Here is a 14,481-nt window from a genome sequence, read left to right as displayed (position 1 = left end):
GGGCAATACATTTAAATCAATAACCCTTTTGAGGCAGTGATTATTCTCATACCTATTTTACAGATGTCAAAACTGAGGCTAAGTAGGTTAAATAAGCTTCCCAAAGTCACACAGCTAGGTAGCGTCAGGAACAGGATGAGTCCTGGTTTGCATGACTCAAAAGCATGTGCTCTTAATCACTACATATTGTGGCCACCACCTCTTCCATGACGAAAATCAGTGTAAATTTTCCAACATTTCATAGTCACCAAACAAAAACTGACTGAACTACCACTATTTTAAATTACCAATATTTTCCCCAATATCCTCTCTTTCCTCACTCCTCACCTCCAACTTTTCCTCAACTTCTGTTTTCTGCTCTAAATATTTTCCTGGTGGTCTGAGAGTCTGTTAAGGAAGTGATTCTCAGAAAACACACTTAAAGATAACATCTTCTAGACTGTTTCAAGGCCCAACTTAAAAATGGAAAAAGTGCAGTTTAATAAACACTGGCCTCATCTCTTTTTCACTGCTAATCTAATGAGCTGTGTGCTTTCTGTACCCTGGAGAGAGAGACAATGAGCCCTGTCAGGAACAGCGCTCTTGTGCCACTTGTAGTCTAATCCAGTTGTTTTCTAGCCTTTAGGGTCTTTATATGTTGGCTTGTGATCCTCACTGTTTATGCCAACAAATGCCTCCTCTCTTCTCTTTTTTCAATATAGATGTTTCTGGGGTGCACAGTCACAATATTCAGAGCCACCTTAGGCAACCATTGTTTAAGAGAAAACACCCACTTCCATACACATTTTAAACCATTGTAATATGAGCATTATTTGTAAATATTCATTATCTAGGTACAAGTGGTACCGCCGTTAAAAAAGTGATTAATCAAATATACAAGAAGGTTTTGAAGAAACATATCTACATCAAACTACTTTCCATTTTACTTATTTTTTTTAAAGAGGTGTTTTTTGTGTTTTTTTTTTAATTAATTAATTTCTTTATTTTTGGCTGTGTTGGGTCTTTGTTTCTGTGCGAGGGCTTTCTCTAATTGCGGCGAGCGGGGGCCACTCTTCATTGCGGTGCGCGGGCCTCTCACTGCCGCGGCCTCTCTTGTTGCGGAGCACAAGCTCCAGACGCGCAGGCTCAGTAGTTGTGGCTCACGGGCCTAGTTGCTCCGCGGCATGTGGGATCTTCCCAGACCAGGGCTCGAACCCGTGTCCCCTGCACTGGCAGGCAGACTCTCAACCACTGCGCCACCAGGGAAGCACCCATTTTACTTATTTATTTTTTGACTTTGTCAGTGTATTTGGCTGATGCAATATATTGTCACCACTGGATTAAGCGAGAAGGGTAATGATTACTCAGGCTTTTATAACACTTAGGAATTCACATTACTTCTATATGTAAACTTGGAAAGAGACTCTTCTCCTAAAGGAAGAAAGAATAGATGATGTAAGCCCTAGGTTTCAATGAACCAACACTCAAGGGCCGTCTCATTTTCATCTTTTCAGGAGGACGGTGACCCAACTGATGGCTTTGCCACTTGGGGTCTGTGTGACCTATTTGTTGCAAGTTAACCTCTTCAAATGTCAGTTTTTCTCACCGGTAAAATGGGCCTAATTATTCATGTCTACCTCATGGAGCTATAACCAGGACCAATGATATGACTTATGTCAAAATGCATACGTAGTACTTCCAAGATATATGACATATAGGTGTTAAATAAATGTTAGCTCTTATTATTATTACTGTCATTTTTGTTATTTCTCTGTCTATAACTAAAGGCTGCCATCATCAACTGTGTTCCCCATGCCTTAGTCCCTCTACATTCCCACTCTATATGGGTCTATTTTTCTATCCATTCATTCCATAAACAGCTATGTTCTATTAGAATGTGAGTCTCATGGGAGCAGGGGCTGGGTCCATCTGGAGGAAGCAGTATAGATGAGTGGTCCAGCATGGTCCCTGGAGCCAGACTGCTTGGCTTTGAATTCTGCCTCTACTACAATTAGATCAATGACTTTGGGCAAGTTTCTGAACCTCTTGGAGGCATGCTTTTCTCATCTGTAAAATGAAAGTAATTATAATAGCCAGCACATAGGTTAGTAAAATAATTTAGAGTAGTACCTGACATGTAATAAGGCTATATGTGTCTGCTATGATTATGATTATCGTTCTTATTTTTTATCACTATATCTCTAACATGTAGAACAGTGACTGACACATAATAGGTATGCAATAAATATTTGATCAATGAATAAACAAGTGCTAGACACTGGAAATACAAAAGATTTACAAGAATGTCACTTGTCTAGAAGAGAACTGTAGGAACTGGTAGAGAGGCTTACAGCTTACTGGAGAGCTCATGGTCAGCAGTCAGGTTCAGTTCCCTCCTGTTCCAGGGTCCCTAACCTGGGCTACACCACCAAGGATTAACTGACACATGGAATTTATATAGCAACGTGAAGCAAAAATAAAAAGCAATGCTACGAGGTATTAAATGACTAAAGTGCTGATTAGATAGTACAGAGAATATGTAGGAATCCAATCTATTTTATTTACATTTATATCACATTTATTTGAATTCCACATCATTTCAGCAGGAACCAACTAAACAATTGCTTCATAAAAAAATAGGAGCCAAATAAGGATAACCTAGGTATGTAAAATATTTCCTGAGTATTTGAAAACCATTTAAGAGAAGTGTTGCAAAGACCCACTGTAAGCCACTGCCATGAAGTAGTAATTGCTCAGGTATCACAGGCTTTTCTGTCCAATAACAAAAGAGGAGTTGCTGTTAAAGCCGATAGCAATAAGGTACTCTTGAACTTGTTCACCTGAAAAGTTCTATGTTCCAACATTAGCACTCTTTCCTTAGAAAATAGACTCATGTTAAATGACATTTTGATGCAAACAGTTTTTAAAGTGAGAAAAGCCAAGTTTGGTGAAACTGCGGGAAAATGGGGGCTCTCGTATAATTGTGGTCTAAGAGTAAACTGGTTCATGTTTCCAAAGGGCACTTTGGACACAGGTATCAGAGCCCTTATAATATTCATATACTTTGTCCAGTGTTCGTTTGTATGAGTTATCCTGAAGAAGTCATCAAAGTGGTGTACAAATATAGAAAAAAGTTTATTGCAACATCATTTATAATAAAATTAGAACCAGCATAAACATGCTTTAGTAAGAGATTAGTTAAATCATTATGTTATAGTCATGCAGCACAGTGCTTTGTAGGAAACAAAACTCATGTTGTTGAAGTACATTCATGTTAGAGGCAAATGTTCACTCGAAGTTAAAAAGCAGGTTCCAAAACAGTGTGTGTAATATGGTCACAGTCATTTAAAGAAATATAGCCATATAGGGAGATTAGGGATAATTTTTATTTTCTTTTGTTTTTGTTTGTTTTCTTCAATGGATGTATATTACTTCTGTAATCAGAATCACTATAGCATAAGAAGGACATTTGACCCCTTTGTTCCTTTTTCCACAAAGAGTATTCTGATTTCTATAATAAAATATCGTTTCTGCTTAGAAAAAGGCAGAAGCAACCTTGTTTTTTAGCATCAACAACTGTACCTTATCTGCTTTGGCTCATGCCTTTAATCCATCTGTTCTGTCAAAGTGTGATATAGATACTGGACTGTAATGATTGCAATTTCATCTTTACATAAGTCATAATTTTGTATATCTTCTTGCCTGAATAGTTCTCTTCACCTGCATAGATTTGGCTCTAATCATGAATGTTTCCCCCTTTCAGGTAAACAATTACAGTTTAGAAGAAGTAACACATGAAGAGGCGGTAGCAATATTGAAGAACACGTCAGATGTAGTTTATCTAAAAGTTGGCAAAGCCACCACCATTTATATGACTGACCCTTACGGTCCACCTGATATTACTCACTGTAAGTACCACACTCAGTGTCATCTTTGAACAGCATGCCAGGTTTGCAAAATCGGAATTCTACAAAACTTGGCAAAGTCCTCTACTTGCACTTTCACTCTTTTTTAGCCTGTGGAAATACTTCAGGGAGATCCTGCACTTGACTCCCCAGTGGCCTTGGAGGCCTTACCTGATGAGTTGTCAGATTCACCCTTATGGAAAGGCTTGATGATGTATGTTATGGACAGTGTGATTACAACAGCATAGGGGCAACACATTTTTAAAATTTATTTTATTGAGGTATAGTTGATTTACAATGTTGTGTTAATTGCTGCTGTACAGCAAAGTGATTCAGTTATACATATATATATACACATTATTTTCATATTCTTTTTTACATGGTTTATCACAGGATATTGAATATAGTTCTCTGTGCTCTACAGTAGGACCTCATTGCTTGTGCATTCTATATATAATAGTTTGCATCTGCTAATCCCAAACTCCCAACCCATCCCTCCCCCAACCCCTCCCCCTTGGCAACCACACTTCTGTTTGCTATGTCTGTGAGTCTGTTTCTGTTTCAAAGATAGGTTCATTTGTGTCATATTTTAGATTCCACATATAAGTGATATCATATGGTATTTGTCTTTCTCTTTCTGACTTACTTCACTTAGTATGATGATCTCTAGGTCCATCCATGTTGCTGCAAATGGCATTATTTCATTCTTTTACATGGCTGAGTAGTATTCCAAGGGGCAACGCATTTTTAAAATCTGTTTCTCAGGCCCCTAAAGCATGATAGCTCTCATGTCCTAATAGTCTCTCTTCCTAGTTCAAATCTGTATAGCAGCAGAGTGGAAAAGAGGGGCTGGCAAAATAAACCAGAGATAGCACTGTGCTTCTTCCTGGGGGAAAGGATCTTGCCCTCAGTTGGTGAAATCATAATCCTTAATAACTATCATTATAGTTCTTACCTTTACCAGAATTTGATATATTGGCAGGGAAGCCAGAGAAAATTGTTGATCACTATGACAGTGGAGATGGAGCGGAGGTGTGTGCTTCTAGGGCAACAACTAACAATGAGATGCTCTACTGTGTCCTCACAAAGTCCACTGCTGCATAAGCCCCGTGTTTTCCCCTCTTCTTAATAGGTCAACAAGAAGATTCTGTCCTTGGGGACTAGATTTAGAAGCAATTCATTTCTTTGATGTGAGTTTAAGGGAGAGTTTTGTCAGCATGAGTAAATGTGCTCATTCTGAAATTCTGAGAAACCAATTGTGAGACTGGGAACTCAGAATGTCTTCAGGACCTGTCATTAATTAGTACTATGGTCTTAAGCAAGTTGTTTGACCTCTCTTAGATTTGGACGTTTCTCTTGAAATTTAAATGTTGAATGATTTTGTTATCTGCCCCATTACATTAGCTATTGCTTTTCTTAATGGTGATTCTAAAATGACTTGCCCCAAAATATGTCTTTTTGTCAAGCAAGAAGTAAGATGAGATCAGCCTTACCTCAGGATATGAAAGAGTGTTAACTTTCAGAGTTTTTCAAACTGGATAAATTTAGAAAAATCTGTTTTGAGGCTCTGTGAGCCTCTTCTTGAAGGGCATATAAGGTCAACATCCAAGAGAAAAAGGAGAAAACAAAACTTGCTATTCAATTCAAGAAATGTGTATTGAGTAATTTCAATACACGCAAGACACCTTGTAAGGTAATATGTGCGATACAAAGGAGATAAAATCATGGCCTTCATTGAAAGGAAGGCTAATGCAGATATATAAATAGTAGCAATATTTGGCAGACTGAGAGGGATGTACATGCCATGAGAGAGGTAAAAATAAATGTCCTTTGGGCACTCAAAGGAAAGGGATATCACCTGTCTTCAGAAGATCAGAAAAATCTTTACGCAGAGGGTGGCATTTGAATTTTATCTTGAAAAAATTGATGAGATTTCGGTATCAGAGATGGGATAGGAGAGAGAAGTTGCAGGTAGCTGGTAGAGTGGAGCAAAGGTACAGATATTGGGGAGAACAGGCCTTACTTAAGGACCATAGGAGATTCATAAGGGGGGATATTGAAATGAGTCAATCTTGTAAGAATGGTGAAAGGGAGAATTTATATTCAATACAGTAGTGGCAATGGAGAGTGTGTAAGCAAGAGAACAGCATGATCAGACCTGGATTTCTCAATGTATAAAATGGATTTTGGGAGAGAACAGTGGCAGGAGACCCAGTTAGGAGGGCTTTTCAGTCACCCAAAAGGGGGATGAATTGGGGTGAGGAACAGAAGAGAAAGGCCAGAGTTAGCCTTTCTGGGATGGGAGTAGAGCATATTTAGGGATTAAAGTCTTATACAAGAACTTGCTCCTAAGAGCTTTCTGCTTTTGATGGTTTGATATTAATTACGTGAAAAGAATGTGAGCTCTGCAATTAAAAAGCTAACATTTTTATTTCAACAGAAAATTAATCATTGTTCTGAAAATATGAGTGCTGGGTCTCTCCTCCAGTTTTTCTCTTCACCTAATTATACAAACTGGGCTTACAGATATGACTGTTATTACATCTTTCCAATCCTTAAGGTCACCATGTGCTTGTACATATTAAATGCAAACCAACAGCAACTCCCTCCTCTTGAAGGATCAGAAAATTCTTAGCATGTAGCAAAGCCTTTCTATTTTTAACAGAACTGTAGCATGACACATTGAATCACCCACATAACAGATTTCTTTTCTTTTCTTTCACCCCTTAGCTTATTCTCCACCAATGGGAAACCATCTCCTCTCTGGCAACAATGGCACTTTAGAATACAAAACCTCCCTGCCGCCCATCTCTCCAGGAAGGTACTCACCAATTCCAAAGCACATGCTTGTTGAAGACGATTATACCAGGTCAGATATGCTTTTGGTTAATTGGGTTTGCGATCATTACAAGGAAGAAATTGCATTTGCCTAACATGGCAGCTGTTGCTTCTCAGGAACATTCAAACTTATGATAGTCTCACCTCAAGTGGAAATCTGCCAAGACTTATAAACATGTGTCATTGTCCTCTGTTGGAAGCAAAAACCACAAATTCTTTGTGGAGAAGTAGTAATAGACACACAACCACCACTTTGCAATCTGTTAGGACTTTCGATATCTAACACCACTGGAGCTTTACAGCTATACTGTAAGATAGGTATCATTACTCAAAGACAGAAGATGGTGCTGAGGTTCAGAAAGACGGAAGTAGCATAGCAGTATGTACGCGTCCCCTTGTAACCACGTATCTGGTTCGTAGAAGAGTCAGAACTGAAAAACTCTGGGGTTTTTTTTTTTCCTCTAAATTCCATGTTCTTGCCACCAACAGCTACACACAATTCACTGGAACTGAGGCTTCAGTCAGTCCTCCCTCGAGTGCAGTAACTACAGGTGGAAAGGAAAGGAGTGAAATTAATTCCAAATGGTTTGAATTTAATATATCTCAGTCTCAAAGGGGAACAGGACAGGATTTTAGGACACGGCACAGAACCACATGGCTAACCCCACAAAATAAAACTAAATTTAGGGCTTCCCTGGTGGCGCAGTGGTTAAGAATCCGCCTGCCAATGCCAGGGACACGGGTTCGAGCCCTGGTCAGGGAAGATCCCACATGCCACGAGCAACTAAGCCCGTGCGCCACAACTACTGAGCCTGTGCTCTAGAGCCTGTGCTCCGCAACAAGAGAAGCCACCACAATGAAAAGCCCACGCACCCCAACGAAGAGTAGCCCCCGCTCGCCGCAACTAGAGAAAGCCCACACGCAGCAACGAAGACCCAATGCAGCCAAAAATAAATAAATTAAATAAATAAATTTATTTTTTTAAAAGAACTAAATTTAGCTGGCATGCCTCTGAAAAAGTCAGGTCTGACAGTTCAGAAAAGACCAACTTAGTTTACATCATGGTCACTGGTCAGGTTTAAGTAACTTTTGGATGATGAACGAATGAATGAATGAAGGGGTAGATGAATAATAGGAAAGGTACTTTTTTTTCTTTTTTATCTTTAAATGTTTTTGTTCCAAAGTAATACGTGCTCACTGCATTTGGTGAGGTAATGCAAAGATGTTCAAGAAACAAAAATCTCCCTCAAGCCCGGCAAGGTTCCCAGTGTGGCATTCTGGCTTGAACCGTTCATACCTTTTCTATGTTCATACAGACGTGTACAAAGCATACTCAGATGTAGGTGGGGCTTGACATTGTTTTTACAAAATAAGTTTGTATTTTACACATTGCTTTGCAACTTGCTTTTCTCATTGAGAAAAACTTTTACCCAAAATGAGATTGCATACGGATATGTACACTTTTTTTCTGAAAATGTTTGTGTGGAAAAGCAATACAGATGGATCCTTTAGTTTTATATCCTGCCTGTCTACTGAAGTCATTTGTCAGCCTTTAAAAAAATTGAGGAGACTTCCTGCTGCTTAACTTTCCTTGCTGGTGTCCGTGTGTGCTTTGGTCTTTTCATTCCTTTGCTATTTCTTTTTAAATGATTAAGCATTTTCCATTTATTTTGCAATTTCAGGTTTGCTGAAGTGGCTTGTTACATCTTTAGCCAAGGAATGGAATGTTTAGATGCTGCAAATGTGCATCTGTGGTTTAAATCAAATATAAACCTCTTCCTACGCTGATATGTCTAATCTCTATGCTCTTAATTAAAATGAAGGCTGCAGCAAAGATAATCCTCATGGTTCTCTAAAGATTGTATAAATATAGGCACCTTTATTCACCAGAGCAATAATCTATTTGCTCTCATCCTATCACCAATATTTGATAGGATTTTAATTGAAAATGTCATTTTATATTACTAGGCCCCATAGTGAATTAAAATTTATTAAACCCCATTCATAATCCAGGCCCTTTGCTAGCTGTTTTACTTACACTATCCATTTAATCCTCCCCAAAACACAGAAAGAAGGGCTGTCATCCCCATTTTAGAGCTGTAGGAATTGAAGCTCAAAGAGGTTAGGGAATTTGTTTGTGGGCACACAGCTTTTAAGTAGGAAAACTGGGTGCCCTGCCAGCTTTAAAATTCTGGCTAGGAAGAAACATGTTAATTTTCTCCTTATTTTTAAAATGAAAACCAAGTCATGTAAAACTGTTCTCATCATAAAAAAATATGTGGCTAGAAAGGGACCCAAGAGTTTTCATGAGCTCTGAAGACAATTAGATCCAGTCTGAGACATACTTCTACCACTGGCTGACTGTGTGAGCTTGGGCAAATCTTTTAACCACTGCAAGCCTCAGTTTCTTCATCTCTACGAAGGGGATAGTAATCAAATCTTTCTCAATAGGTTGTTGTAATGATTAAATGAGATAATACACGCAAAGAACTTATAACAGTGCCTGATACATAATGAATATTAAATGAATGTTATCTGTTTGCTGTAGGTATACTCATTATAATTCTCAATCTACCTATTCGCATGGAATATTTCAGATGGTGTCTGGGGAAGAGATTTCATTTCTTCCTAGAGTGATATGCCTCAGTGTCTTACTTCTTGCGGGCTTCCTTCCTTGCTCTCTGGCAGGACAATCTCATAACTGCACGAAATCTTCTGAATGTCTGGTGCCTGGGAAACTTGTGAAATAAATTATATCAGTTTACACACACAAACACACAGACACCTCCCTCACATCCTCACCACTGCTGTATCCTCTCACAGGTGCTCTGTGCTATAAGGCATTACCACAGGTCTCAGAGGTAAATATTTTCTGAGGCATATTCACCACCTTATTCATGAATATTCATTGAATACTTCCTACTAGACAGTGGCACTGCAGTAGAGATGCAAAATGGAATAAGAAACAACATCTCTAAGAACTATCAAATTGGGACAAAAATATACGTGGAACCAGTGGGTCCCCCAGTACCTATTCCCTGATGGTGCAGACCCCCTCCATGAAGTTTCCCATAAAGCCTCTATGTATATTTTTAGTCCTGAGATTTTATACTTTGGTGTCAAAATGCCCTTTCTTTTATGGTAGTCAATGGCAGTTACTTATTATATCCTAACCTAGAAAATGAAAAGTTGGTAACTTTATATTAGTCCTCATTTTTTAAATGTAAAAGTACTGTAAAACCCCAAAGTGTGGGAACTACTGACAGAAACAAACAAAATTAGATCAGTTCAGTGAAGTACTCTCGTGTTGCCCTAGCAGAGTTCCCCAGCACCAGAGAGGCACTTAGTAAATATTTATAAATAATTTTTTTGAGTTTTACGTGAATGCCACAGGAACAGCCTATGACCTCAAATAACGTTTTAAAGAGGAGATAACTCTTGTGTTTGAGCTTGAAAAAATGTGTAGGCATTCGTCAGAGAGTCAAGAGATCAGGAAGGGCACTCATGGTAGGGGATAGCACATGCATACTCAAGGAAGAATGTGAAATAGAATAAAATGAACACACCTGTTATAGTTTGAATACAAGGCTCATACAGAAAAATGGTACCTACCTTTAAGTTGTCTTTATATTTCTATCCTTTCTCTCATCTGCAACCTAGTCATAAGATTGGAAATACATAGAGTAGTAAAAACAAAAAGATCACTACTATGCACTATTACGCTAAGTGCTTTCATATACATTATTGCTCCGATATTATTTATATATTCTTAGTGTTGATTTTTACAGGTGACAAAAATGAGTTTAAGTAATTTTCTCATATCATACAGCAAGCAAATAGAAGAATCAAAATTTGAATTCGGGTCTGTCTTCAAAGTCCTCATCTCCATCCCCCGAACCCACCATCTCATACAGTCTCTTTTTATGTAGAGATGTTGGGTAAAGGGGATTGGGCTTGTATCAGGAGACTGGTACTACCGCTTACCACCTAGATAACCCTGAACAAGCCATTCAATCTCCTGAGTCTTGATTTTCTCATCTGTAAATTTGGGTCCTCAAATTTCCTCATGGAATTGTGAGGTTTTAATGTGATAACATGTGTGAAATTTGTCATCTTTAGAGAGCTATATAAAATTATCATTAGCCTAAGGTGCTATAGTAGCTTACATTTGGGGCCTACTTTACATTTTCCTAAAATAGTAAATCAAGGGAGGGAATCTTTAATGATGGGACTGGGGCCGACAGGGAAACATTTCTGTGAAATGGGAACCTTCCAACAACCTATAAAATTATATCAAATTGGCAGTCTTTTGTTCCAAATGTTCATAATATTTTACTCTATCTGTTGTAAGAAATATTTTCCTATCTTCCTGATTCATATTCACTTTTGTTGGGGAAATACAGTACAAATTTTAAAAAGAGTTTTGATTAGAAGAATGCTACAATGGCTTACCTGGAATTTTTTTAAATCTCTTTTACTATTTAAGGAAATGTGTACCCGAGTAAGCTGGGAAATTTTGTTTTTCCTCAATTTAGAGAAAGGAAGACTACACAAAAAAGCCTTGGATGAAATTCTCTTAGTGGAAACCCTACTGAGGCCCTTATAAATCAAAATTATTATTATGTAAATACTCTGGTCATCAGTTTTTGGAAAACAAAGCTGTTACGATGATGCTGAGATGGTTTTTTGCCTCATAGAATTATAGACTATCAGATTTGGAAGGACCGTAAATGACTATAGAGTCTAATCTTCCTCCATTTGATGGGTAGGAAACACAAGGCCTAACATGATTTGTTGGCTATCCCTAGGTCCCACAACTTGTAAGTAGTAGAATCAGATTTAGAACCCATGTCTTCAAACACCCAGTCCAGTGCTCTTTCTATTTCTCTAAGCTGATGTTCATTTTTTTATGATGGAGTAAGAAGCTATAATCAATCAATGATCACCTGTGAGCAGTGCCCACTTTGTACATTAGCTGCAACTATGGATTCCCTCTCTACTGAGCCAAGTCTTCCCTTGTCACCTAGAAGAGATGCAAACCTCACACCCTCACTATCTTGTTAAGTATTCTCAGGATACACAAACAAATCATTGATACTAAAATGAAACCCAAAAAAATTGAGGGTGCAGAGTAAAATATCTCTATCAAGATGTGGGGACTTAATTTCCCAAATTATGAATGTGATAAATGCTGTTATGAAAGCCAAGGACCTAAACTATCACTGTGAGCAATATATTTCCTAGTTTTAGAAACCAGGTTCACCTGGCCCTGAACTTATTGTACCCAAATGTCTCTCTAACTGGCTCTATATAATGTTCCCTCACATAATTTGGTTGAGCAAAAAGCAAAAGCCGAATAAAGTCTCAAGAAAGATTTCTTGTCTCCAGAAACTTTCAAGGACCACTCCAAATTGTGACTCTGATATTCAGTTTGACTCCCTTATTACTAAATAGATATGAACCCATCAGACTAGAGTCTGCCTCCCCTCTTCTCTCCCCAAATTATAGAACATTAGTTTACTGGACACAGTATCTAAAATGTATTCTAGTTCTTTTTTCTTTCTCCCATTCATTCATTCATTTACCCATTCAATGAATATTCAAGCTTCTACCATGTGTCAAGCACAGTTATTAGCAACAAAGTTACAATGGTGGACAAACCAGACAAGGCTCTGGCCCTTAGGGACTTTACATTCTAGTGTATTGAATAGGAGATATATAGATAAATGAGTTACAGATAAAAAGTGCTATAAGGAAAATAAAGTAGTATGATATGCCGTAGACAGAGTTTGGGGAAGAGAACAGTGTAAAGGAGGACAACCAGGGAATGTCCCTCTGAGGAGATAGGATCTGAGCTGAGACCTGAATAAAAAGAAAAAAAGTGGTGATACTAGGATCAGAGAAAGAACATTCCAGGAAGAGGAAATAGCAAAGCCAACGTCCCAGAGGCAGAAATAAGTTTTGTGGGTTCCAGGAATATAAGGAAGTCAAGCTTGGCTGGAAGAGATGAGCTAATGGGAGCATGGCAACAAATTAGGTTGCAAGAGTCAGCAGCCAGATGATGTGGGACTTTGTAGGTAATGATGAAGAAGTGTAGGTTGAATTTTAAGTGCATTTAGAATCTATTAAAGAGAAGCAACCAGGAGAATGAAATTATCTGATTTATAGATTTTAAAGCTAGATTCAACAGCCGTGTTCCACAGGAGAGACAGGCCTGCTTCAGTCAGGCTGATTTACCACTGGCCATTGCTACGCTTTTTATTCGCTGTTGAGTAAGCTTTCAGAAACACCATGAGTGTTTGCCACTGTTGTTGTTGTTTTCCTTGGTGTTTAACTTTGTGGGTCAGAACTGGTTAGAAGCTAGATCACTGTTTCTCAAATATTGCTACCCACATGCCCTTAGGCCTTGAGAAAGGAATTTGTTCTCCTCAGGATCTGGGGTAGAACATGAAGCTTTCCATGCAAGCATGAAACATACAAAGTCTTATGTTTTGTCATAAAAGTTTGGGAGATATCCTTGTTTGCTTTAATACGGAAATATTTTGATTAGAAATTTAATTGTTTTTATTCGAAGTCTTAATGTAAAATTGACATACCAGACGGGTTTTCTGGGGATACGAAGTTCCTGGCAAATACCATAAGCCCCAAGTTGCGGGTGAATACGCAACTTTGAGAAGCACTGAGCTAAATTACACAAACATGTCAGTTATTAAATCTGTGTTATAGAAGCCACCTCTTAATTGTATCTCAAGTTTTGTGGTCTCCGTTAGGGACAGGTTCTCAAAGGATCAGTCAGCACTTTCCATCAGTGAAGTCTGGTCCTATTCTAGGCTCTCTTCTTTTTAACTTATATTTAATGACTTAAAACCATTTCTGGATGAACTGGAAGGTCCTTCTTTTGACATAGGAAAGAAATCTTTTCTCACCTGCCATTAACCAAGTATAGGAAAAAAGAACTGGGTGTGCCCTAGGCAGACAACTGTGCCTGCTTTAGAATCGGGATCTGGACAGCAGAGTGTTGAGGTGGGTGTGCCCTGGAGCCGCCCTGCTCAGGGTCCTGCCTCGACCGCTTCCTGGCTGTGTGACCTTGGGCAAGGTATCTAACTGTGCTTTGCCTCCGTTTTCTCATGTTTAAAAGGAGCAGAATAATACTTCCCACCTCATAGGCTTATTGTGTCAAGAAACTGAGTTAATACATGTAAAGTTCTTAGAAAAAAAGTGAGCACTTGATAAATGTTACCTCTTGTTAATACCATTTAAAACAAGGATTTAAGATGAACTACTCCACAAATAAAATCATTTTTTGGTGGAATGGAATCGTTTGGTAGAATGCATACCAACAATGGTATGCAGACGCTCAAACAAAATCTACATATAAGTTTTTTTCAACTAATTTATCTCCCAGAATACCTTAGAACATTGTATTACAGGAAGTCCTATTGTCTTAATGCTTTATTAAGGATCTTTATTTTTATTAACACAATGAGTATCTATTACCCTCTTCATTGAAAATATAATATAGGATTCAGTGGAACCAAATATGATAAAAACTAGTCTATCAGTCTGGTTTCTGTGGCCAAATACAATTATCCTCTGGATAATTTCTTGATTTTGCCCTATATTCTTCATAGTAGCACTCAACAACCAACACCATGTAGCTTTTCCCTCAAAGAAATTCTGCAAAGTATGGCATCAGACTCCTCACAGCCTTTGTAAAGTGCATTATTGAACTTAACCAAGTCAAAGATTCATCAACAGT

The 14,481-nt window shown here is 38.3% G+C and overlaps 1 protein-coding gene across 12 annotated transcripts in view; it reads left to right on the top strand.

Annotated features, from left to right (window-relative positions):
• The window catches only part of DLG2 (discs large MAGUK scaffold protein 2), a 1,232,045-nt gene that overhangs the window by 689,712 nt on the left and 527,852 nt on the right, over positions 1-14,481 (top strand). For all 12 annotated transcript variants that reach the window (XM_057552562.1, XM_057552552.1, XM_057552555.1 and 9 more), the window contains 2 exons: positions 3,743-3,887; positions 6,615-6,753. In XM_057552562.1, the coding sequence (XP_057408545.1) occupies positions 3,743-3,887; positions 6,615-6,753 (284 nt within the window). The remainder of the gene's footprint in view (positions 1-3,742; positions 3,888-6,614; positions 6,754-14,481) is intronic.

The sequence above is a fragment of the Balaenoptera acutorostrata genome, chromosome 9 (genome assembly GCF_949987535.1).
Source record: "Balaenoptera acutorostrata chromosome 9, mBalAcu1.1, whole genome shotgun sequence".
Taxonomy (NCBI): domain Eukaryota; kingdom Metazoa; phylum Chordata; class Mammalia; order Artiodactyla; family Balaenopteridae; genus Balaenoptera; species Balaenoptera acutorostrata.
The sequence above is the reverse complement of the archived record's forward strand: the minus strand, read 5'-3'. Positions and strand labels throughout refer to the sequence as shown.